Source organism: Limtongia smithiae, assembly GCF_038497785.1.
Source record: "Limtongia smithiae strain NRRL Y-17922 unplaced genomic scaffold V1518scaffold_21, whole genome shotgun sequence".
Classification (NCBI taxonomy): Eukaryota; Fungi; Ascomycota; class Lipomycetes; order Lipomycetales; family Lipomycetaceae; genus Limtongia; species Limtongia smithiae.
In genome coordinates, this window is record NW_027117642.1 from 24,763 (window position 1) to 47,979 (window position 23,217).

The 23,217-nt window shown below is 49.3% G+C and overlaps 12 protein-coding genes across 12 annotated transcripts; 7 read left to right on the forward strand and 5 right to left on the reverse strand.

Annotated features, from left to right (window-relative positions):
- The first annotated feature begins 376 nt into the window (after nucleotides 1-376).
- On the forward strand, nucleotides 377-2,473 carry V1518DRAFT_423947 (uncharacterized protein). Its single transcript, XM_066905812.1, has 3 exons — nucleotides 377-669; nucleotides 735-1,115; nucleotides 1,165-2,473. The coding sequence occupies exons 2-3, from the start codon at nucleotides 815-817 to the stop codon at nucleotides 2,109-2,111; spliced, it is 1,248 nt and encodes a 415-aa protein (XP_066756829.1). The 5' UTR covers nucleotides 377-669; nucleotides 735-814; the 3' UTR covers nucleotides 2,112-2,473.
- On the reverse strand, nucleotides 2,317-5,153 carry V1518DRAFT_388879 (uncharacterized protein). The gene is made up of 2 exons (XM_066901733.1): nucleotides 4,550-5,153; nucleotides 2,317-4,491 (listed from the first exon to the last, which is right to left on the reverse strand). Exons 1-2 carry the CDS (start codon nucleotides 4,916-4,918, stop codon nucleotides 2,476-2,478), a joined length of 2,385 nt encoding a protein of 794 aa, XP_066756830.1. The 5' UTR covers nucleotides 4,919-5,153; the 3' UTR covers nucleotides 2,317-2,475.
- A 104-nt stretch (nucleotides 5,154-5,257) lies between these two features.
- V1518DRAFT_458187 (uncharacterized protein) lies at nucleotides 5,258-6,134 on the forward strand. The gene is made up of 3 exons (XM_066906586.1): nucleotides 5,258-5,328; nucleotides 5,386-5,690; nucleotides 5,750-6,134. Exons 1-3 carry the CDS (start codon nucleotides 5,297-5,299, stop codon nucleotides 5,830-5,832), a joined length of 420 nt encoding a protein of 139 aa, XP_066756831.1. The 5' UTR covers nucleotides 5,258-5,296; the 3' UTR covers nucleotides 5,833-6,134.
- V1518DRAFT_423954 (Prefoldin) lies at nucleotides 5,836-6,953 on the reverse strand. The gene is made up of 5 exons (XM_066905813.1): nucleotides 6,716-6,953; nucleotides 6,584-6,654; nucleotides 6,394-6,518; nucleotides 6,273-6,333; nucleotides 5,836-6,198 (listed from the first exon to the last, which is right to left on the reverse strand). Exons 1-5 carry the CDS (start codon nucleotides 6,786-6,788, stop codon nucleotides 6,148-6,150), a joined length of 381 nt encoding a protein of 126 aa, XP_066756832.1. The 5' UTR covers nucleotides 6,789-6,953; the 3' UTR covers nucleotides 5,836-6,147.
- A 425-nt stretch (nucleotides 6,954-7,378) lies between these two features.
- Nucleotides 7,379-8,650, reverse strand: V1518DRAFT_378800 (uncharacterized protein; the record flags this gene model as incomplete). Its single annotated transcript, XM_066901619.1, has 3 exons — nucleotides 7,379-8,243; nucleotides 8,302-8,505; nucleotides 8,562-8,650. The coding sequence occupies 3 exons, from the start codon at nucleotides 8,648-8,650 to the stop codon at nucleotides 7,379-7,381; spliced, it is 1,158 nt and encodes a 385-aa protein (XP_066756833.1).
- A 288-nt stretch (nucleotides 8,651-8,938) lies between these two features.
- On the reverse strand, nucleotides 8,939-12,135 carry V1518DRAFT_185451 (mono-functional DNA-alkylating methyl methanesulfonate N-term-domain-containing protein). Its single transcript, XM_066900855.1, has 6 exons — nucleotides 10,418-12,135; nucleotides 9,880-10,362; nucleotides 9,724-9,824; nucleotides 9,299-9,672; nucleotides 9,151-9,244; nucleotides 8,939-9,037 (listed from the first exon to the last, which is right to left on the reverse strand). Exons 1-6 carry the CDS (start codon nucleotides 11,821-11,823, stop codon nucleotides 9,030-9,032), a joined length of 2,466 nt encoding a protein of 821 aa, XP_066756834.1. The 5' UTR covers nucleotides 11,824-12,135; the 3' UTR covers nucleotides 8,939-9,029.
- Nucleotides 12,136-12,299: 164 nt separating this feature from the next.
- V1518DRAFT_398909 (uncharacterized protein) lies at nucleotides 12,300-14,374 on the forward strand. The gene is made up of 2 exons (XM_066901837.1): nucleotides 12,300-13,264; nucleotides 13,323-14,374. The coding sequence occupies exons 1-2, from the start codon at nucleotides 12,448-12,450 to the stop codon at nucleotides 14,162-14,164; spliced, it is 1,659 nt and encodes a 552-aa protein (XP_066756835.1). The 5' UTR covers nucleotides 12,300-12,447; the 3' UTR covers nucleotides 14,165-14,374.
- On the reverse strand, nucleotides 14,343-14,733 carry V1518DRAFT_407930 (uncharacterized protein; the record flags this gene model as incomplete). Its single annotated transcript, XM_066902015.1, has 2 exons — nucleotides 14,343-14,533; nucleotides 14,610-14,733. 2 exons carry the CDS (start codon nucleotides 14,731-14,733, stop codon nucleotides 14,343-14,345), a joined length of 315 nt encoding a protein of 104 aa, XP_066756836.1.
- A 498-nt stretch (nucleotides 14,734-15,231) lies between these two features.
- V1518DRAFT_439515 (uncharacterized protein) lies at nucleotides 15,232-15,833 on the forward strand (the record flags this gene model as incomplete). The annotated part of the gene is made up of 4 exons (XM_066906401.1): nucleotides 15,232-15,348; nucleotides 15,404-15,534; nucleotides 15,591-15,734; nucleotides 15,797-15,833. The coding sequence occupies 4 exons, from the start codon at nucleotides 15,232-15,234 to the stop codon at nucleotides 15,831-15,833; spliced, it is 429 nt and encodes a 142-aa protein (XP_066756837.1).
- A 465-nt stretch (nucleotides 15,834-16,298) lies between these two features.
- On the forward strand, nucleotides 16,299-17,939 carry V1518DRAFT_430074 (uncharacterized protein; the record flags this gene model as incomplete). Its single annotated transcript, XM_066906162.1, has 5 exons — nucleotides 16,299-16,315; nucleotides 16,381-16,447; nucleotides 16,505-16,893; nucleotides 16,962-17,077; nucleotides 17,134-17,939. The coding sequence occupies 5 exons, from the start codon at nucleotides 16,299-16,301 to the stop codon at nucleotides 17,937-17,939; spliced, it is 1,395 nt and encodes a 464-aa protein (XP_066756838.1).
- A 361-nt stretch (nucleotides 17,940-18,300) lies between these two features.
- On the forward strand, nucleotides 18,301-20,043 carry V1518DRAFT_423967 (Mu homology domain-containing protein). The gene has a single exon (XM_066905814.1). It carries the CDS (start codon nucleotides 18,579-18,581, stop codon nucleotides 19,971-19,973), a length of 1,395 nt encoding a protein of 464 aa, XP_066756839.1. The 5' UTR covers nucleotides 18,301-18,578; the 3' UTR covers nucleotides 19,974-20,043.
- Nucleotides 20,044-20,131: 88 nt separating this feature from the next.
- On the forward strand, nucleotides 20,132-22,768 carry V1518DRAFT_423969 (DNA replication regulator SLD3-domain-containing protein). Its single transcript, XM_066905815.1, has 4 exons — nucleotides 20,132-20,402; nucleotides 20,466-21,646; nucleotides 21,708-22,046; nucleotides 22,101-22,768. Exons 1-4 carry the CDS (start codon nucleotides 20,340-20,342, stop codon nucleotides 22,546-22,548), a joined length of 2,031 nt encoding a protein of 676 aa, XP_066756840.1. The 5' UTR covers nucleotides 20,132-20,339; the 3' UTR covers nucleotides 22,549-22,768.
- The last annotated feature ends 449 nt before the right edge of the window (nucleotides 22,769-23,217 follow it).

Genomic DNA, 23,217 nt, shown 5'->3' on the forward strand with positions numbered 1-23,217 from the left:
CGCGTAGATCTGTTTACACCCAACGCGCGACGGCGGCTTCGAGCGTCACAGGTGTCAAAGTTACCCGGACTTTGGATTTGTCTCACTGCTCTTCGGGCTTCTTCCCTGCTCGTCGATCTTCTCTTATGTAAGTATTCCTTTAAACTTGTCGAATCGTAAGCTCCCAGGGCTCTTCTCACAGCTCAAATCCTTACATTATGCTTTGATTTGGCGGGTACTCGTAATTTATGCAGGCGAAGATCGCGCGGCCATTTGTTAGCGGTCAGGCTGTTACTATGGCAACGATTGTACCGAGCGGCCCGCAGAAGCTTGTGACGCCATCACGTGCAATACGCGCTTCTCTATTGACAGCCTTCTATAAACGGCGGCATGTCAACAATAATTTCGCACTAAGGCCCTCGGCGCGCCCTTCGACGTGCGCAGATGGCGCACGCACCGCGACGGCGTCGGCATCGGGCCCGGATCTTTTAGGCGGCAGCGTGATTTCATCTTTTTCCTTGGAACTTCTTCCTCCCCTCTTTCCTCCTCGCTTTAGTTTGCTTAACCTCGCTCCCTCCTCTCTTCAAGAGATCCCTCTTCTTTGTTTAACGACTTTTTATCTCAAGGACGGTTTGTTATCGCAGCTGGTCTGCTTAACATTCCGCCTTTTCAATTCTTCATCTTAGAAAGGCAAGTACTGCTCAGATTGGAACGTTGGTCATCAAGTCGTTTCATACTAATCCGACAAATCCTAGTTCGCTGGTCGACTTTCTTCGCCATATTTTTCGCTTCAGCAACAAATATCATTTAGGTCAAGTCAATAGTCTCACCAATCATGTCTGCCTCTCAATTACGCCTTCCCATTCCGAATACTTCTAGAAGTCCGTCTCGGCAACCTACCAGTCCGTTGAAGAACGCACAGTACTATACGTCACCAGGTCAAGGATCTATTGCTCCAGATATGCTGTATGAGAACTTGCCAAGCTCACCGGTCATGCGTAATAAGCAAGAGCAATATCTTGATAATCAAGCGCAAGTATCCGATGCAACTACTATGCATATGATGACTAGAATTTGGAATCAACAGAGACTTATGCCGTCAGCGAGGCGCGTTCCTGCAATGCTCCCTGAAGAAGGTAGTGATTTTTGAATGTTATTTTTCTCAAAATGCGTCTAATTTTTAAGTAGCGCCTGCTCTACGACCGCCACGTTATGGTTATAATACTCTCTCGGACACACTGGGCCAAGAAGCAATGAGAACTCGCTACGACGTGCTATCACGGCTGCCAATGCAGTCATTCATACCGACAGAACCGAGTCCGATGTTGCCATCGCAATCTGTTTTAAGTTCAGACGTGTCGTCGGCGTATGAGTATTCAGATTTTGAGCCTCATTACTATGACCGATCGGACACATATACCTACACCGATATCTCGTCTCCGGAACCGACATATGCTGCGCCCACGGTCCCTTTGGACAGTAATATTGTTGACTACCGTCAAACGACTTTAGAGTCTTCTCCGTACTTAAACTTGAATCTCGATAGCGACGAATATGAAGCAGACTATCTCTCCGATGGTCTGTCGCCATGCATGTCGTCGACAGAAGACACTAGCGACTTCTCGTCTCCGGAATTGCAGCAGAACAACAAATTCGCACTCGATGCCCAGGGAAAGCCACAGATTCCTATGTGGACTACTACGTGGCAACCTATCTTGATTGCCGATCCAGCTACGAGTCAGAAATTGGTATTGCCTGTTGAGCCCTCGGACCACGACCACGAGGAAAAGAGAGAGAGACTGCCATCAAGAATCCTCGACGACTACGTTGTCGGTCCCAACGCCGATGGTAAGTACATTTGCAGCTACCAAGATTGTGGCAAGACATTCGGACGTCGCTACAATATTCGAACGCATATTCAAACTCATTTATCAAATAAGCCTCACAAATGTCCTGTCTGCGATTCGCGATTCGTCCGGCAACACGACTTAAGGCGACACGTCAAGATTCATGAGGACGAGAAGCCGTTCTTGTGCCCGTGCGGCAAAGCGTTTGCGCGACATGACGCACTAGTTAGGCATCGTCTAAGAGGCATATGCGAAGGCCGTATTGACGACGAGAAAATTTCATGATTTGGTGTTCTGCTATGGTGGAATGGCTACGTTCTCTCCTTCTCTACGACGGACTTCGGAGCAACTTGGATGGTTTGGAATTTTTTGTTTGGTTTGTGCAGTAATTCACGCAGGTACAAATGGTTGGAATATTCTTTGATCTTAATTTACTTCTCTTCTCCATGTTGATGTCTTTTTAATTCGCGTTTGATTGTGTTTTGTGCCAAGTCAACTTCTCTTCTTTTCTTGTACTATCGACAGGACTAGACAGAGCGGAATACAGTTCACGATCAATCGCATATAAATGGGCTTCGTGTGTCAACTCCTAACAAACGTTTTCTACTACTCTCCCTATATTTACAAAATATTGATTCACTCCTCCGAACTATGACACAACCGTTTCCATTACAACCATATCGAGAGATGAAGCCTCCAACTCCTCCAGCCGCCTTTGCAAATGCTGCTCGTTCTGCGATTTCAAAACCGACGTAATAAGTTCTCGGATATCGTCTCTCTCTGCTTGCCGTGCCTTCACATATAGTGTTGACAGATTCTCGAACTTGTATTTTAGCCGTGGCGCGGTGTTACGCAGCAGATTCGCCGCCTGATCAAACCGCTCGGCTCGTGCGTAGCACTTCAGCATTAGCGAAATGATTGTGCGATCGGCCGCCTCAATATCATCCTCGTTCATACGCGGATACATCAAGTCAGGCACATATGCTGCTGCAGCTTGGTATTCTTCGAACAGCGCCTCGGCAAAACGTAGGTCCTGGTTTTGCGGTACAATGCACAAGTATGCACCTTCCATGGCGGTCTCGTAAATATAGCAGTTGCGTCGAACTTTTACCGTGAACCGCGAGTCAGTGAGCCGCCTCAGTTTCTGAATACTGGAATCAATGAAATTATCGTCGGTTTCAAATTTGATGTCGCCGGTTTCGGTCAGCTCCTTGGGCTTGCCCACTTGTCCAATGTACGCGGCATCGGTCCATCCTTCTTCCGCCTCCATAGGTGATACGGTGGTCTCCGCCAAGCGCACGCGAAACTCCCGTCGCTGTCTAATGTTAACAGCCACGCTAATATACGAATTAATTAACTGTGAGTTGATAATGTCCTGATGCCGTAACTGGAGATATAACAAAACTGCCCGAGACTCGGCAATGACTTGATCCTTATCAGCTAGCGTCGACAGCGGAAGCAACGGCGGAACGTCGTGAGAACTCAGAAGGGCTGCCAAGTTTCCCGAGGGTAGAAATGCTTTGCGGATTGCAAGTGCCATCTCGCCGCTTAAGATACCAGGCATACCGGGCCTGCGGGCAAAGTGCAGCGAGTAGGCTCGCATGAGATGATGAAATGACACGGAATTTGGCCGTAGCTTGCTGTCGACGCACATCTGTAACAAAATGATTCTTGCGTATGTTATATCTCCAGACATGGCGCAAATATATAGCATCTGATTCATGGTCGACTTGGTAATCAAAAATCCGCGTTCTTTAAACTCAAGTAAAGCCTCCCATGCTCTAAGGCCGTACTCCGGTCGTTTGGAAAGTGCGTAGATAAGTGATGACAAGACGAAGGCTGTGGGTTCCTGAGGCTGAATCGGTCGGGTTGTCATCTCTGTGTATAGGTCAAGAGCTCGCTCTGTCTCTCTCATAGCCCCGCTGGCAGTGATCATGATACTGTAAATGTTGGCGTCTGGAAGATTTCGAACTGAGCTGAACTTCATAAGATCGAATATTTCGTTCAGCTCCTTCATACGACGTAGTTTAAAACACATACGCATGATGATTGAGTAGTGATGCAGTGACAACGGCATTCCGATTTCGTTCATCCGATCAACAATTAGAGACATCGATTTGAAGTCGTTTAGGTTGTAATATAATTTCATCATGGTGAAATATGTGTAGTCTCCCGGGGCGATGTTATTGAGCCGCATGTGATTGTAGATTCCTTGTGCCATAGCCTTGTCCGACTTGCTTGCATAAGCTTCCAAAAATAAGTTGTACGGCATCTTGCCCATTTCAATATTCGCCTCTTCCATCATCTCCAGTAACTGCATTCCGTATTTTGCCCTAACGCTGATAGGCATGTTATTGAGAAAATGAAGCACATCATGACGTGGAATATCGTGAAATCTAGTTTCGCTATTTTTCAGTGCGAGCATGATAGCGTCCCAATCGTACGTGCCGGTTTCATGAGACACAGCGAAGGAGTTTATGTCGGACTTCTCAATAACTTCACGTAGAGTAAAGGGAATTGACAATCGTCGCGCAGCTCTTGGAGACATGAACTGATTCGATCTAGCCTCTGCAAACCCGGTTTCTGCACTCTCTGCCTCGTTGGGAAACAGGTTGTTGAATGCTTCGTCGATTTCATCGTCATTGTAGAGGCGTCCAGTAGGCATCTGCAATAAAACGAGTTAGTTGAGCCTTGCCGATATAAGTATGGGACTAAATGCTGACCTTGACTAAGTTGCTCGCCTCGCTTTCGCTAGCTCTAGCGGGTAAAGTCGCCAGCACTTGCTGCGGAGTCCGTGGCCAAAGTTCGCTGGTCAGCTGCTGTGATGGCGTGGTTTCTGTCGATTGTCGTTGGTCTTGCAAATTGCCTTCTGAATGATCCTGTTCCAAAGGCTCCATTTTTAATGGCGCTAACATGCCGGATAGTGGTATTGTCGCAGGGTCATGTTCACCGGTCATTTGCCGTGCGCCATCCTGAGCGGCGGCGGATTGAACGGAGTTCAGTCTGCGAGGAGGTAACCACCACAGTGATGGCTGCACAATGTGCATCCGCGCAGGCATAGCACGCGTCAAAAACCGTGCCTTCACAAGCATATTAAAGGTAGCTGCCAGGGCATAGACAGTAGATCGTGCGAACTAGACAGTGTGGCGCGCTAGGGTAGCAGTGTAATTTGAAGTTGACGCTGCTCGGTGGTCTTCCGGGTTCTGGACCAAAATGCTGCAAAAATTCCATACGCAGTGCGCCCTAGTCTCACACAATAGACACAAAGGTCTCTTAGCAGACGAGGAATGGCGTGATTTGGCGGCGCGATGGAAAGGTCGAGCTTGTGGCTTCTGCCATAGTCGGGCTCACAAAATTTTTGGAAAACTCCCAATGGCCAAGTTACCCGGATTGAATTCTACATCCGCGAAATTTATTTTCCCGTCCTACGAGTTGATTTCTGGTAGTCGTTCATCCATCCCCCCTTCAGCATGTCCGATAGCGAATCTTCCGTGTCGGAAATGTGAGTGTTCCCACATGTGTTGAGATTTGTAAAGTTGTTGACCATGTGTGCGTGCAGGTACACTCCTCCACCAGGCTTCAAGTCGCATTCACAACCGCACTTTCCTACCAACAAGACGAACCGAAAACAGATCTGGCTCGTCAAGATTCCGAAATCATTGCAGAAACAGCTTCCGAAGCAAATACCTATTCCCGTACGTTTACCGTCATCTTCTAGGGGAGCGGACGACGATTCCGAATCGACGACGTTCATGCACGATGGCGTCACCTACGCAGTTGTCGATAGCAGTGAGGACGACACTATGGTCTCACAGAACATGAAGGTTCTTGTTCCTACAAGCAACGATGGCCACTTAGTGCATTGTAAGGCGGTTCTTTGTTTTTGCGCAGCACCCGATTGGCTAACCAATGACGTCTAACAGTGTCAACACCAATATCAAGAGTGCTTGACATCAACGAACGGGCTAACATTCCGCCGGCGAAGAGGCATAAATCAGACAAATGAATCCTCATGATCACAAGCGTATACCTCTACTGCGTAGTGTCTACATAACTACATGCACACCCACAGAGTCACGACATCGACGCGCCGCTGCCCACAGGGCGGCGCCCCTAACCCGCAAGCCTTAGACAAGCCACAGCCGGCTCACTGCAATACTCCACTCCGCCATTTCCTTCCCGTCGTTGAGGCCAGCATGATGCGATACAAGCAGCAGCGTTATTGAGGAGAAATTCAATAGATTCATCTCCCATGCACCCCATCTTACGAGCAGTATTCCTGGATGAAATGTACATATTAATTCCCTTCTAGCAGTTTCACTCATGCCGCTGGTCTTCCTTTGTCCTGGATCTGTGTCTGAAACGCAAGAACCTAAGCAATAAGTTAGCCCATCTGGTCGTGAAAGTGTAATAAGGTTGGTCGTAGCACATTGCCGACTTCCGTACCTCTGCTCGTTTCTTGTCGCTCTTGGTCCGCGTAGCAGTAATCTGCCCTTCTATCCGCTTTCTATCCATATTGTTAGAAGTAGCGCAGTATTGAACCGAGCAAAACAAGTTGTGAACTTGCATCTCTGACTCGATGAACTCCAGCCGCTTGTCGACGTTCATCACAGCTTCTGTCCGATCTTGGGGAACAAGAACTGGTCCAATCAACTTGTAGATCTTCGAATCGTCTTCTAATATTGAGAACTCCTGAGGCAGTATCCGTTAGATTCTCTCCGAAAGTTTGTGTTGATGCAATCGAGTGAAGTGCTCACCTTTTGCACGATCTTGTTCTCTTGAAGCTGTCCCTCAAGCTTCTGTCGTGCCTCCACAAATGATTGCAGATCTGAAATTTGATTAACAATCTCACAATCACGTCTGAAATTGTATGCGTTGGTTGGCATTACCTGTCTGCACCTTACGGTACTCGTCTGTCAACTTCTCGTACTGCGCTTGCACTGACACTTCTGCCGTCGCCATGCTGATCAATTTCTCTCGAAATTTGTAATTAGTGAAATAAAATCTAATCGGTCTTAGGATTTGATTTCTGTCGAAATAATTTCCGATCCTTTATGTTATTATAGACTCTATTGGTTCTGGCGTTGCAGATGATGTAGGTGAGTGATAGTGGACTTGAAAGTTTATTGAACTTCTAATCGTCCCTCCTTCCCTGGCTGACGTGCCCCCAACTTACAACGTCAGTTCGCAGCTCAACTGGACATGTGCTCGTGGTCGCACTCCAATCGAATTATTAGTGTATATTGCTCTTTCTGCATTTTGCGAGAAGTCGTATCTCTCACATTGTGAGACATAGCGGCGCACAACGCCATTGAGCAGTCCTCGCACGTCAACATATCTGCAGTGGGATCGCAGCATGACAGAATCTTTCGCCATGATCTGACGTTTCACAGAGTATTTCCGATGCAAAATACAATATATACACAACACATAATACAGAATATGCAAGAAGATACATATATAACAAGTACGAGGAAGTGCAATAACCCGGATTAAACAAATGCCCATGACACCAAGTTCACACCTTATCTTCGTCTATACAAGGACAGAACTTACAGAGATATACCGTTCAACATAAGATCCAACCACTCCTTAGTCTGTGGTGACACAAAACTAGTGCGGCTTTGGTTGGCACTGGAGCTGGCGCTAGAACTACTGCTAGTGCTACTCATGCTGCTGTTGCTGGAAATGCTGCTCGCACCACTGCTACTGGCGCTGCCGACGCTGCCAGCGCTGCCGATAAAAGTCCTGTCGTCATCAATTTCGGCCATCAGATCATGCATGTACGCCAACACATCACCATCGATATGCCGTGCTGACGAAGTATAAGGTGCTTTCACGGTCTCGTTCGTTTCTGGTACGCTATTAACTGGCTCGCTCACAAGCACGCCGGAAACTTGGAAAGCTCTGGAAATGAGACCGAGCTCCAGCGGATAAAGCACTTCGATGATACTCTTCGGTACGCTCTTCCGGATCGCTTTGCGCCTGCGCATCCGAAAACGTTTCGAAATCTCGTGGATCAGATGATCGAAATATGCGCACAGGATGGTATGCTCTCGTTCAGATAGAATTCGGAAACCGTAGGTCGAACCATTGATGCCAACACCAATGACTACGTCTTCAAAATCTGGCTGAGGATCCAGCTCGCGGGGCATATTGAGATCAGCGTATCGCATACTGGCCGCCGTGTCAATCGGAGTCTCCGTGTCATGACTCTCTCGTGCCGGTAAAAACTTTCCAACACCCAATCGGGATAACATAGTCGGCAAAGTGCACTGAAATACGATGCTCATGTTCTGAAAATGCTTCCGCTCGTTGTGACTCTGCAAGCACACGATCGTCCGATCTTTGTCTGTACCCAAAACATATTGCGGACGATATTGCACATGATGTATCATTTTCCTTGCCATGGGGTCGCTGCAGTTGCAAACTGTTAGCATGCGATTCGAGGAAAAGTGCGTGCAGTGATACATACCTTTCAGTGACAACAAGTGAACCGGCTTGATACTTAATTACGACAATCGAGTGGCTCATAGTAGAAGCGTAGATGGTGTCATCGTCACAAGTCAGATGTACTACAGCACTTCGAAGAACAACTTCTCCCACCGGTACAAGATCATCGGTGTGAGAATGTAAAGACGCCATGTGCACTTTGTTTGTCGTGGAATACACCAATGATCTGGCATTGGGTTAGTAAAATGCAAACTGGACAATTTCAAATGTAAATATACTCACGATTTCCGAAATGGAGCAACTGCCAGAACTGAGTCAGCCGTCCGCAGACTATACTTAAGCTCCAATTTAACATCGAATGCATCGGCCATATCTGCAGCTTCGTTATCCGGTGTCTTCCGACGGCGGTGGAGGCGCAGCACATTCAAACCACGGTATTGTTTTCTAAACCATTCCGCTCTACCAGTTGACATAGATGGCCACGGGAAGTCCGACACACCAAGGACGAGATAGCGTACAACATGGGAATCCACCTCGACCTCCCATTCTAATCGCATTGTCAGTTAAGCAGTCAGTAGCAAAAAATGGATTAGGCAAGCATACCACAAAGGGATTGAACATGGTCGTCTGAGCGTAGAACATTATCGATCGGAGTACCGCTCAAAAATTGTTTCTCCCAAGGATCGACGAACAAGATGTTTTGCCGGGACCTAGCCTGCATCACTGCAAGCATCTGAGCGTTCTCTAATTTTAACAGCCTCTTCGGTAACTAAAAATTTCATAGTCAGAACGGCGTCGCTATAAATACAAGAAGCGAAATTGCTTACACCGTCGCTGTAGCAGGCCGAAATGCACTCCGTTCCTTTGATACCAATTGACGCAATAATGAACTGCCCTGAGTGAAGGCCGACAATTGCATTATTGTGAGATTTTAACGGTAGAGGCTGAAGAATGGTAACAGGCGCCTATATCAATTAGTCAGATAATGGATTAGTGGCCAAGATTTCGGTCAAACTTACATCCTGAAGATCTTCAAATATGACTGGTTCTATGCTGAATTTCTTCTCGTTGATCGAGCTGCTGGTGAACATCCATAGAGAATCTGAACAGAGAAATACCACGTCAGGTCTACAAGAGGTCCGCAGCTGAACCGGCATTTTTCCTAGACGAATTCTCCTATCTCTCGCGACATCAAATGTACAGCTATTCGCGATCGGATCAAAAGAACACTTCAGACTTAGGATAAGAAGAGAGCCGCTCCGATATCCAATCAAAACTTGCGCCTGCGAAGACACCAGCCTCATTTCGGTCGTAGACAGTGACGACCGCGAAGGAAAGTTGTATGAGAATATGGATTCAGGGACGCTCCCAACGTCATATGTGTCCGGAATGGCTATATAGCCGTTAGAACACGCTTAAACCCAACACATTCGCTGAAACTTACTTGTCAGAGAGGCCATGTCGCAGAATCCAAGAACCGGATCAATGCGGCAAAGTCGTACTGGTTGATCATAAAAACCAATAATGCAGACTTTGATATCACCACTGAGGACCAAGGTTAGAGATTGGCTTCATATACTCACCAAATATGTGTACATACATATCAGTCACTTTGATAACGGACACAGGTGCAACATCACAGATAAATTCAGAGAGCTGAGATAGTTCCAAGCCTGTCGATCCAACGGAAATTACATACACAAAGGTCGTGTACTTCTTGTTCAAAAAGATATTCAGCACGATAATCGAACCAGAGTCGTCCATATCTGCTAGCACCCGCAAATATTTTGCGTCAGATTGATCGTCATTGACAGGAAGATCTAGAGCTTTGACAACTCTGCGAGTCTCAATATCGGCAATGATAAGCTTGGAATCGGTGATCTGAACGGCGTAGGGCGAAAATGGCAAAGATCTAGCAAATACCGTCTCAGAACCAAGGTCGAAAAATGTATGTGAGTTGATTTCTGTCATGGTAGTGAGCGAACTATCGAGAGACACAAGACAGGAGTTCCACGGGGTGCTGATCAGAAACAGGAATACGTCTGCATCGGCAGGATTGATCAGTGGAAATATGCCCGTGACGCTAGAGTTACGGAGTTAGATTAAAGCGAAAGTATTCAACAAACACTACAGCGTACCCAAACATCTCGGATCCGTGTGAAAGTACGCTAGCTTTGACGCCGTAACGAAACTGGCTGATCGCACCATTCCCGATGCATCCAGATGAAATAAATAACCTATCCCTAAGTGCGTTGGTCGTATGCAGCACTTGAAAATCATGTATCGGCGCCCAGTTTTCAAAATGCACGAGAAGATTCATGTCCAAGTTCTCCTGGTGTGTAGACCACTGAACTTCATAGACGCCGCCTGATTTCATTTCACCACCAACGATCACAAGATCAGGCAGGGCATCGTCGCCTTCGAAAACGGTAAATCCGGTTCCAATGTCACCATAAACGTGAGTGTACGGCTGCATAGCGATATCGTTATCTGTAGACACGGCGACGATATATACGGCACCGGTATCAAATGCAAGATATACATATTCAGCGACGGCAGAAGTAGCAAAGAATGACATAGTTGCCAATCTGGAGGAAGACATCATAGGGGGCGAAAAATAAGCTATGGGAAGGGGCCCGTCGGGTCCTAGGCGCGAAAGGTCGTAGCGTGTTGTGGAAGAAGCTGCTCGCAAGTCTTCTGTAGGGATCCAGGTGAGATGGAGCTGTGACACGAGCAGAACACTGGTGCGAAAATGCATAGGAATCATGAGAAGTGGAGTCGAATGTGGCATTTCGGCAAGAAAAGACTGTGGCAACGGGATACTGTAGATCATATTCATCGGCTGAGCACCGCTCCCGGCAGGTCGAATGTCGTAGGACCTGAGCTGGTATATGGATAGCCGGTGTTGACTAGACTCTGTAATGTAATACACTGCAAGCGCGACCTTGTTCGTGATGTGTGATGACAGATGCAGGAATTTTGCATGCAGAATAAGGCCGTCGACGACTATTTCGTATGTACTCTTGACTGACCGTAGTTGATCATACTGGCAAGGCAGTAGAAAGACAACTTTGATCAAATCTTGATAGGAACTGATAGCAACGGCCAATCCATGAGAGTCAATGTCAATATCCTTGCCAAATGCCTTGAGCCTAGCAGCGATGTCAAAGTCTGAGCAGCTAGATTCAGAGTCGAAGGAAGCCGCTTCACTGTGGTTTTCGAAGTTGCTGATGACATTTGTGAATACACCGTCAGCGCTGAACTCATAATGGCGCTCAAAAAGCTGAAAACCGACGACATCACAGAGCGTAATGTTCTTGGAGACAACAAGCCGATCGTCTGGGCCAAGGATTGCGAAGAGCAGATTGCGATCGGGCGTAACTAGAACAAGAGTATCGGAACCGAACATTTCAAGGATCATTGTCGCTGTCGCATCAGCAGAGGCGGTAGAGGCACCGACAGGCGGCGGTCTAGTCGGTTCGGCTAGGTTAGATGCAATAATGCGCCAATGCTGCGACGCGAAGGGGAGTAACACGAATGGCATTGTCGTTGCACATCGGATTTTTCCAAACGACGGTATTCTGCTAAGGAGTTCATAATGATAGCAGGAAGTTTGTTCTCTAGTTCCAGCTGGTGTGAACAGAGGAGGGCTGGAAGATGTCGAGGTGTCTGTTATTGTGATCTCGTATAGTTCAATAGAGGATTCCTACAATGCGAAGGTATTGCACCTGGTTAACGATCACTAAAGCACAAATCAACAGCATAAATGAATACGCAGTATGACTGACCTTTATGAACACTGCTCCACGACGAGTTGGACTAATGCGGAACGGCAATATGGTGCAGATAATCGGTGAGTGTGCGATAAGCCTCGAGAGGACGCCAAAAGGCGGCGGCGAGTCTGGGGGCGCAGGGCCGTCGTCTACGGACATGGCGATGCCGCGGGAAATGCCGTCCGCATGCCTCAGAAGAGAGAGTGTGTCAGGATGTACAGAGGAGATTGCTGAGGCGGCTACGAGTCGACGACAAAGGAGATGGCAGACGACTCGTGGCTCGTGGTCGTGGATGTGACGTCGAGGTAAACTTTGTCTGGCTTCGCGTACAAGCAGTTGGCCATCCCCACCGGAAAACTGTTTTCACTTTAACAACGTGCAGTCATACACTGGCGATGGACTCGGCAGTACTGCAGGTGCCACCTGCAGTAGGAACCGAGGTCAAACCCGAGGTTGCAATCGAGCCGGAGCTCGCAGCTCGAGATCAGGGCCACAACGCTGACGGTCGCGGCGGGGCCACCAGTAATAGACCAGAGCCAGCCGTAACAGCGGTGACATTAGCAACAAGTGGGACTACGGCAAGAACGACATCACCCCTACCACCGACATCAAGTTCATTATTCTCATCAAGAAAGCAGACCTCCAAAGAGCCGCGACGGTCTGACAGCAGAGCGGCATCTCCACCAACGGAAAGCAAGATCACAAAGAAGTCCTCCAGGGCCAAAACTGCACGACGGGATGCAATTCCACAGTATCTATCGCCTCTGCGGACGCGTCCGCCAGCGCATAAGCAGGGCGACTTGACGTCCGTTCCACGGCTGCCGCTATTCCTCTCACAGCCTGGCTTCGTCGATCCTCTGTGTCCACGCACCGGCGACCGGATTCGCATGTATCTTACCGACGATCATCCGTTCAACCGGCGCGGGTTCCGGTACATCCCATGTGAAGCTGACGATGCGTTCACGAGTCTCATGTACCGCGAGACGGAGATGCCGCCGTACGGTGCGCGCGTGGACTACGCGGACATGAGCATGCAGACCTTGGTCGACAGGGACACGTCATGTACGATATCCACTGACAAAGGCTACCGCACTGCACGGGCAAACGTCAGTGTACGCGAGGGCCGCTGGTTTTGGGAATGCAGGATCGTGCGAGGCAACACCGCTGCCGCGGAGGACGGAAACGTTCGGGTGGGCTGGTCCCGCCGTGAAGGCAAGTAGACCATATAACTGTGGTCTTGTATGTAGCGATTCTAACCGATGAACTACAGCATCACTCGAGACACCCGTAGGATTCGACGCGTACGGCTACGGCATCCGAGACGTCACCGGCCAGAAATTTTACGTTTCGCGCGCAACTGACTTCATGGACGAGCCGTTTCAGACAGGCGACGTGATCGGTCTCTACATCTCCCTTCCGCCAATGCAGTATCAGGTGCAAGCCGCGGCCGCGGCCGCGGCGGCAGGCATCAAAGCTGGGCAAATTGGCGCTGCCGCCGTGCCAAAGTTAAGTCTAAAGCAGTATAAAAGCCAGGCGCCAACGCTCAGCGCTGAGTCCAACGTCCTTCGCGACCGGTTCACGATCCGGTACAAGGGTCAGTTGTACTTTGAGCAGTTTGACTACATGCCCGCGCACGATATGAATAATTTGCTGAACCAGTCTTCAAGCGAAGACGTGCAGGCGCGTCTGCGGCGATTGCACTCACAGGGTCTTCCAGGTTCGTGCATCAAGGTGTACAAGAATGGCAAATATGTCGGCACGCCGTTTGACAACCTGCTGCCGTTTCTGCCGCCACACAGCGAGCCGCTGAACATGCCAGGCGCGCGTGTCGTCGACGATGGCCGATTAGGATATTTCCCAACCGTTAGCGTGTATCAAGGCGGCACGGCGCAGTTCAATTTTGGACCAGACTTTGACTTCTACCCTGGCGACCTGCGAGGGGGAAACAAGCACGAGATCTTTAAAACTGTGCGACCAATGAGCGAGCGGTACGACGAACAGATCGCGGAAGATATCGTGTGGGATGTGATCGATGAGGTCGAGCTCTCCTTGGAAGGAAATTTCGACGATGACCGGCGGACGTCTGACGACGGTCGTGGACCTCAGCCGTAGTCGAGCGTCAGTCGCACATATAATAGTCGTATTTGCATTGTAACTTAGACAGAACGATTGTATAATAGCGTTTGCCTGTGCTTGATGTACTGTTCACCCCTGCTCAGCGATCATTCCATGGCCTCCTAGAGAGTGAAGACACAGGTTATCCAACCGTCCCGACATCAATCACACGTGCTCAAGCAATAAAACGAACCAATTCCCAAACAAGTCCGTTGTTCTCGGTCTGCGTACAGCGCACTTCGTAGTCAAGGTCGTAAAGTGCTGTGTTAATAGTACTGATGTACTCGCCGATCTGTTCTGTGGTTATCGAGTCCTGGTCGACGACCAGCGCATCGTTTCCCACATTTGCGCCGCCCACAAGTCTGTCTGTAAAATTACTAGCATTAGTGATGATCGTGTGCTCAAATGGGTATTGCATCTGTATGCTCTACGAGACACGTACTCGAGGCAGTGAGAATGCTGGCGAGGGCGCGTTTCAGCTGGGACTCCTTAAATGTGCGGTTGGCCATGAACGCTTGGACGAGCGCGCGCTCGACGTCAGTGAGAGCATGAGTCTCGCCGGCCATAGTAATGGCGGTGGACAGCGGAGTACGAATCGCTGGTGAGGACACCAAACGCGATCGATATAGGAACACTCGTGCGAGGAAACGAATTGCCCAAAATGGCGTAGGCGCTTCGCGTGATGTAGTGCACGCGTTTGCGGTGAGCATGAAAGCAAGTCGTCCATATTCATTTCATTCGCCATTACCAAGCAGCAAGGCCTGCCTCCCGCGCCCGAACTCCACACAACACCATCACGCACCCACACGATGCAATCTCTTGCTAGAACTCATACTCTCGTTACGGTTGGCGCAAGATCGGTCGTCTACAACGCTCGCGCACAGTACCACGTTGCCGCCACCACAACATCAGGCCTCAGACGGGTCTTTCTCCGCCCACTACCGTCGTCGCGACTAGCCCCCACTAGCACCACGACTATGACGAGCTCACATGCGCTGTACATGTTGCAACACAACCGGAGTATCGCGCTGGAAGCGAAAAAGATCGATAGTTTCAAGCGGTTCATGCCGTACGCGAGCACCGAGGACGATCACAGTCCGCAGACACCGCAGATCGTGAATCCTCGGCAAGACGAAGAGGGCAAGGATATGATGATCTACATCACCCCGCTTGCTGCTGCGGTATGTTTTGGTGGTCTACACCGTCATATTCGTATGGAGTGCTGACTTGTGTCAGAAATTGAACGCCATCAAACTCTCAGACAACAACTCGAACCTGATGCTCCGAGTTGTCGTCGAGAGCGGCGGCTGCCACGGTTTTCAGTACCTTCTTGGTTTGAAAGAAGATTACAAACCAGAGGAAGACACGTAGGTACTCTTGGTCCTCAACAACATCTCAACTCAGACACTAACGCGGATTGCAGAATCTTCGACCTTGACGGTGCCAAGGTCGTCATGGACGAGATGTCGCTCAGTCTGCTGAAAGACTCCACCGTCGACTATACGACCGAACTCATCGGTAGTCAGTTCAAAATTATCAACAATCCCCGAGCGAGCTCTAGTTGCGGGTAAGTCTCTATTTGATTATGTTTGTTTCGTATAGCGTCACTTTACTAATTTCATGCGTCAGTTGCGGGTCGAGCTTCGATATCGACATGTCCAAGTAATGTGACCTCGATCTCTTATAGTTCACCGGTCATTGCGTATGTTTCTGTGTTTTGTATATAAGGAAGGTTTATGCGGTGGTTTTACGTCTTTTACGCATGGTAGGGAGTTTATGTGCAAATAAACAGTAACAGTTCCACTCAATTGGAAGCCTTGCTGTTGATATCAAATTGCAACGTAGAACAAGATGAGACTACGGTGGGCGGCTTATCGAGCGGATATGCACACACGACACGTAAGCCGCACGTCTTTACGCGTGACGAAAGTCCACCTGACCGACTCATTCCACACTCTAGGTAGTCCAACTCCCGTTAACATGCATATATTTGCATCATAGGTCGTCACGTTTGTGTATTGAACCACGGAGACACTTGCAAGGTCGCGCGGTGTGTTTCTGTCAGCTACCGCGCAATCCAAGTCTGCTCCTTGTATTTGCACGTCGTCGGCAGTGCAGAACCACAGTCACAATGCCATATAACATAGCGTGAGTGAATTATACCGGATGTTCTACATTTTAGTGAGTTTATGAGATCTGACATGTGTATACAGGATGGTGTGCGACTTCTTTTACCCCCAGCCGGGTGGAATCGAGTCGCATATATTCCAGCTCTCGTCGGTCAGTCTGAAACTGTCGCTGCTCTTTCGATGTCCACTAGCTAACAGGCTAAGGTAGAAATTAATATCTCTCGGTCACTCCGTTATCATTATCACACACGCTCATGGGTCGCGCACTGGCGTGCGGTATCTCACGCACGGACTGAAAGTGTACTACGTTCCGTTCTTCGTACTGTATCGCGAATCCACCTTCCCCTCGGTGTTCTCTGCGTTTCCGGTACTCCGCAATATTCTTATCCGAGAACAAATTCAGATTGTGCACGGCCATGCGAGTTTGAGCAGTTTGTGTCATGAGGCAATTCTGCACTCGCGGACAATGGGCTTGAAGACCGTTTTCACTGATCATTCGTTGTTCGGGTTCGCAGACCCGGGAAGTATTCTTGGAAATAAGCTGCTCAAATTTACGTTGAGTGATATTGGACATGTTATATGTGTTTCGCATACTTGGTGAGTATGCTCATGGGCGACTATTTTCCTGCGACATTGCTTGACTACTAACACTGTACTCTTTGTAGCAAGGAAAACACAGTACTTAGAGCATCCCTTGACCCCGTCATGGTGAGCGTTATTCCGAACGCCGTAGTCGCGTCTAATTTCCGTCCGGATCCGTCAAAGGCATCTTCATCAAATAGTATGCTTACCACTTCATCCGACTACAGTGATTATTCGACTGACGTCTTCTTTTAGTTACAATTGTTGTGATATCGCGGTTATACCCTAACAAAGGAGCAGACTTACTCACAGCGGTTATCCCGCGTATATGCATGACGCACCCGAGTGTACGTTTTATCATCGCCGGTAGTGGCCCTCGCGAGATCGACCTCGAGCAGATGCGGGAAAAATATCAACTTCAAGAGCGCGTGGAGCTGATGGGCAGTGTGCGACACGAAGATGTGCGCGACGTTATGGTCAAGGGTCATATTTATCTGCATCCGACGCTGACTGAGGCGTTCGGCACTGTGCTCGTCGAGGCTGCATCTTGTGGATTACTCGTCGTGACGACAAAAGTCGGCGGTATCCCAGAGGTTCTGCCTTCGCATATGACAATTTTTTCGTCGCCCTCGGAGGACTCACTTGTCTCATCTACTTCGCAGGCAATTTCTCTGATCGAGAGCAAGAGCGTGGATACGTCCAAGTTTCACGACCAGGTCAAGAACATGTACGGCTGGCACGATGTCGCACGACGAACTGAGATAGTATACGACATTGTGGCGCGCATTGAGGATGAACCAGTTATTGACCGGCTCAAGCGTTATTATGGTTGCGGCATTTGGGCGGGGAAACTGTTCGTGATGTGCGCGGTTATAGACATTCTCCTGCTCTGGCTGCTCGAGCTCTTATTTTCAACGTCCAAGATCGACATGGCGCGTAAATGGCCGCGCAGACCAACAGATCGTGTGCTTTTGGCCAACGAAAACCTGCATATAGAAAAGGTCGAGTCCGAGGATGAGGATAGCGGGCTTGGCGTCGGCGGCGCCGGCGCCGGCGCTTAATTGCCTCACCAATTTCTGTGTTTTAATTTGTATCATAATTTGTACGATCATATAGGAGCGAGTAAGAGGAGGAATAATACACAATTGATGCTATGAAACCGACCTTCAGAATTTTGAGGGTTGAATGAGCTGCTCGAAGTCGAACTACTGGCGCCCTAATCACATCTGAAACCTAATCTTATATAAACTCTCAATGTGCACCTTGGATTAGCGTTTTGTAGCATTATCTGATATATATAACATCGAACTTCGAACGCTAATTGAGCATGCACATACAAATACACTCCGCGCTAAGAAAACCTTGTTAGTGAGGTTGCAGTCTCGACCCCTCGAGGCGATGGTGTCCCATGCCTTGACCAGATATGATCCCATTTAGCCAGCATCGCAGCCACCAGGTCTCCGCTATCCGTCGCAACTCCTGAACACGAGCCTATTTACACTTCTGTCATTGCGCGCCCATACTTGTCTTGAAGCCGAAGCCAGTTCAATAGCAGAGCCGCTCCATTGTTCGTTCTACCTGCGTCGTGGGCAGAGATAAGCACACTCAGCCATGTCCATCCTCGCTGTATACATCACCGACATTAACGGGTATGTCTGAATTGACGAGAGCATGCGCTTTCACCAATTTGTAATGCGCTAATGGTTACGCATAGTCAATCACTATTTGACTACCCCGTCGCCAGCAATCCGCCGACCAACAAGACCATTCAAGTCGCTCTGCGCGACTCGTCGCCCGATGACGTCGTTGTGAAGCTTTCGGAGAGCGAGCTCCTGTTTTACCGGAAAGAAGACTCGCTTATGTTTCTCGTGCCATGCTCATCCGCAATTCCCGCGCTGGTGCCGCTGGAGTTCATTTCGCATATGATCAAGGTACTCCACGACTACTTCGATGCACCAATTTCGCGGCACAAAATCGAGAAGCATTACTCGGTCATAATGATGCTGCTGAACGAGATGATTGAGGACGGCTATCCTTTTGTTACCGAGGAAAACGCGCTCCGGGACCTCGTTCCATACAGCTCCAGCAGTTTCCATCTACCGCGGCTCACAGCAGGAACGACGAGCTCGAAGTCAGGATCTGGCGGCACAACCATGGCATCTGTATCGTCCTTGGACGGAGCTTCCCGTTCTAATGTTCCATGGCGCCGGTCAAATGTGAAGCACAGCAACAACGAACTCTATATCGACATACAGGAGTCGCTCTCCGTTATTGTCCCTGCGCTATCCCCCGCACAGCAGCTCTTGAACTCGCTGAACAACGTGAACTCGAGCGTACCATCCGCCTCTGCGTTTTATACGCCTTCCGTACCCCAAGTGCTCCCTGAACCGGTGGTGTCTATTGTTCATGGCTCGGTCTATGCTACAACGAGACTATCCGGGATGCCTGATATTCAGCTGGTTCTATCATTTAATGGCCGTCTTCTGGAGGGCCCTGCGTTTCATCCATGCGTGCGTCTATCGCGTTGGCGAGATCACCCCGGCACGCTGTCGTTCATCCCGCCAGATGGAAAGTGCTGCTTGTTGCAATACACCATTTCCGGTGTCGAGTCTGGCCCTGTTGGCGGAGATCTGAAGACCGGGCTTGGTATCGGCAAGGATGAGTTCGAAGTTCGCGTCTGGACACGGGTGCCGCGAAACGTGAAATTCGTTGAAAACCTGCAGGTCGAGGTCGTATTCGACGCAGACCGTGTGCAAAGCGTCAAGGGAACACGAGCGTCGTCGGGCGAATTTAACGTCGAGAGAAAGGGCCATGGATTGTGGCGTTTCCCCGGAAAGACACCGATGGGCTGGACTGCCACCTTGCGAGGCTCACTTGCCGTTAACGAAAACCTCGAGACGGGTGAGGATGGCCTGGTGCCACAGGAGTTCCCTAAGTATATGAAGATATCATATGACTGCCAGGGCATGCTCGTTAGCGGCGCGAAGGTGGACAGTTTCAGAATTGTGAGCGCAAAGGGTTTGGACGACAGGATTAAGCCATACAAAGGTGTGAAGTACACCACGAAGGGAACGGACGTTGTAATTAGAGCATAATCGTGTATTTACATGTGTATGTATAATTACGAATTGTATATATATATAGATATATATATATATCTATTTGCTAGCCAGAGGTCTGCGTATATGGCCGGCTGCTGGCTGGTCAGCAGGTCTGGACCTGCGCGTCGCGATCGCCGTCTCCCAACCTGCCAGAGTTCGTGATCACACACTGGAGCAAGGAGTTGCCCCATTCACCGCACATCGTTCAACTTCACCACCTCGAATGTCTTCATAAGCTACCGACAGGTGTCCAGGAGTACTGTAGTTGCGCGTGCAGCGAAGTGCAAGTGTCTTGTGGTTGCACCGTGACGTGTTACGGCTGCCGAGAAGCGTGTGTATCGTACTCGTTGACTTCTCGCTATGGCGCCAAAACGCAAAAGTGCAGAGCCACAGCCGGAGTACATGCATTCTTTTGAAATTCATGTATGTGCATTGCTGGTTATATTCCAAACTGCTTTTTGCTTGCTAATTCGACCACTGGCGCAGCCATATCATGGAAATTCACTGTCCAATGTTCTCACAATCGTCCCCATCGTCGCAATCTCCTCGTCGTGTCTCCCGCTCTCTCTGCTCGAGATTATAGACCCAATTGGATTTTCTCACACTGGCCATCACCTTGAATCAGCTGGGGCTTCAACCGCATGCAGTAATAGCACTTATACGGTCGGGACAGAGGCGCGATTGCTCGCGTCCTGCGCATCGCGTACCCAGTTGGGAAAATACGCGCCCCGTGCTTTCACAATGGATTCGTCTGCATTTGGTTCGGAACTTGGAGACAAAATGCTGTTCGCAAAGATCGAGGAAGATAGCTGTTTAGTGCTAATTGAGCGCGCCGGCGCTGACGTGTATATGTGTACGAGGCTACCAGACGCAGTGAAGATTAAGCATATTAGAGCTTTGGACGCCAAGTCTCTTGAGCGGTCAGTGAAACTGCGCGCAGTCAACAGCTCCGGAAATGGAGGTCGCGGAATAGCAGTGATGTCGCGGGACATTACTACAGCTGAGACTGACTTCGTCGAATTCTGGAAGAGCCTGTCTGCCGGAGAAGATGTCCACTTGAATGAGGCGTCCGACAACGAGAAGATTGTTATTGAACCGCTTTTTATGAAGTGTCCGCCGTCCCCGAAGCCGATCAAATCATCTCACAAGTCCGACAAGTCGCTGGTATACTCGGCTATACCGACACCAGGCATCGCGCGACCTACACCAAAGTCAAGTGCAACGCGAGATCTTCTCAAACATCTACAGTCATTGTACTTTGAAGCGCTGTATGTTTCACGGACTGCGGTGACCTTCTTCGTGAAGACCACGCTTGCACGATTCCGCACGCTCTGCCAGGACAATTCAACGAAGATTATCGACGTGCTACAGCACATGGTACTCACCATAAGTGCGCTCAATTTTAAATACAAGCATGGATTGCCGGATTACCTATCCGAGCTGGAGAATTTACATGGCACGGACGAGGTGCCGATTATCGGCGGCATATATAGAGACGATGGAGGTGACATTATGGTACCTCCCCCACCTGGAATTGCGAGCACGTCGATTGGGCTCAGTGCGCAGGAGGAAGAGCGTACGTTTATACAGCGGTGGTGGAACATAGATGATGCGGTTCGAAAGCCGAAACTGAGAAGCAGAAAAGTCAATGACTTGAAGAAGCGAGAGTATGTGGACATGACTCCTGCTGATACTGCAGAGCGAACACGACAACTAACAACATAACAGGACGAAGTTGCAGATAATTTTGCTTCTTGAAATTCTTGCACAGGAACGCATACTTTCAAAAGCAGCAGCGGCGGCGGCGGCGGCGGTGGCAGCGGTGGCATCGAAGAGTTCACCGACGTCTGCCCCATCCAAGACACCAAAAAGAACGGCAATGAGCACAAAAGCTACTGGTTTGAACGTTCGCGTGACACTAGACGTTTATTTTGACCACCTCAATATATGGCAAGCAGTATCGAGTCTGGACTACATCATTTCTTCGCCGGCACGTGCTGGAAATGGCGAGAAGGAGGCGAGCAATAATGAAGTTCGTGATTTTTGTGCAGAAATTGTCGTACCATAGTAAGCGTTCTGCGACGTGCCTACTATATTTAGGATGACTAACCTTGATTTTAGTTTTGGATCGCGTTTGCCGAGAGAGACAGACAGACTGCTGAAACGCTGTGCTGGTGGCGAGGAGGGGATATCGGGTAAGAGCTCCAGCAGCACCAGTACGCCCTTGTTTTCCAAGACCTCCAAGTCTGCGTCTGGGCCTACCTCACGACAAGGACGCACGTCGGCGTCTACTGCAACACGGCCGCGTCACGGTCTGCCGGAGGGCGCCGTCGATGAATTGGGAAAATCAGGGCTAGCATCGCGATCAAGTTCTGGTTCAGGACAACCAGGCGCGCTGCATACCCGGCGTTCAATTCTGGACTTTGCTATGGTTGCCTCTGATGCCACACGCCGCAGCAAGCGCAAAGGCGTGGCGGTCCGCGGCGGGCTGGCGACAACTAACCAGGGACTGCCGCGACGACAGGTTGAGATTGTCATGGGAACCGTGTCACGCTCCGAGAAAAAGTAGTAATATGACGTTGGTGTCTAAGAGGTGTCTGTTTCTATCTGTTTTCGTTTGGGTGGGAAAGCATGGGTGTGCGGTGGCGTTTCTGTATATATCTATGAAGTAGCTAAGCATGGCGGATATAGTAGCTGGTGTATCATACAGTATAGAGTAGAGTTACATTAATAGGAGACGTTGGCATATATGATGGAGCTCATCTTCAATTACACCTTTCATTGAGAACACTTGTTGAGCTGACGACCTGAGTGCTTGTCGTTGGGATATTGGAACCTAGATGATCGGGGACGCGACACTGTTAGGAGCTTAACCGTGACGCGTCTAGGGTTGTTCGCCGTGCTTCACCTTGATTTGATGTAACCAATCTTATGATCATCAAATATCCAAATTATCAAGCGAGGAGGAGATCAAGAAAAATTCGCGGAAAGTAGAACTTTACACGCGTAGTCTCAAGGTTTTCGCGTGTCATTTCACGGATGCGCAGCATACTCCATTGCTTTGCATATGGCACTTTTGTGCGTATTCATACTGGACATCACGCATCTTGCCGACATGACCGACGCGTCTGCGGTATGTCGAGATAGCGCTGCCCAGTTCAAGTGAAGGATCAACAGGCGGCGCGGCGTATGCACGTGCAGCGCGTCACGGACGCGTTTTGCGAAGCGCTCGCAAAAT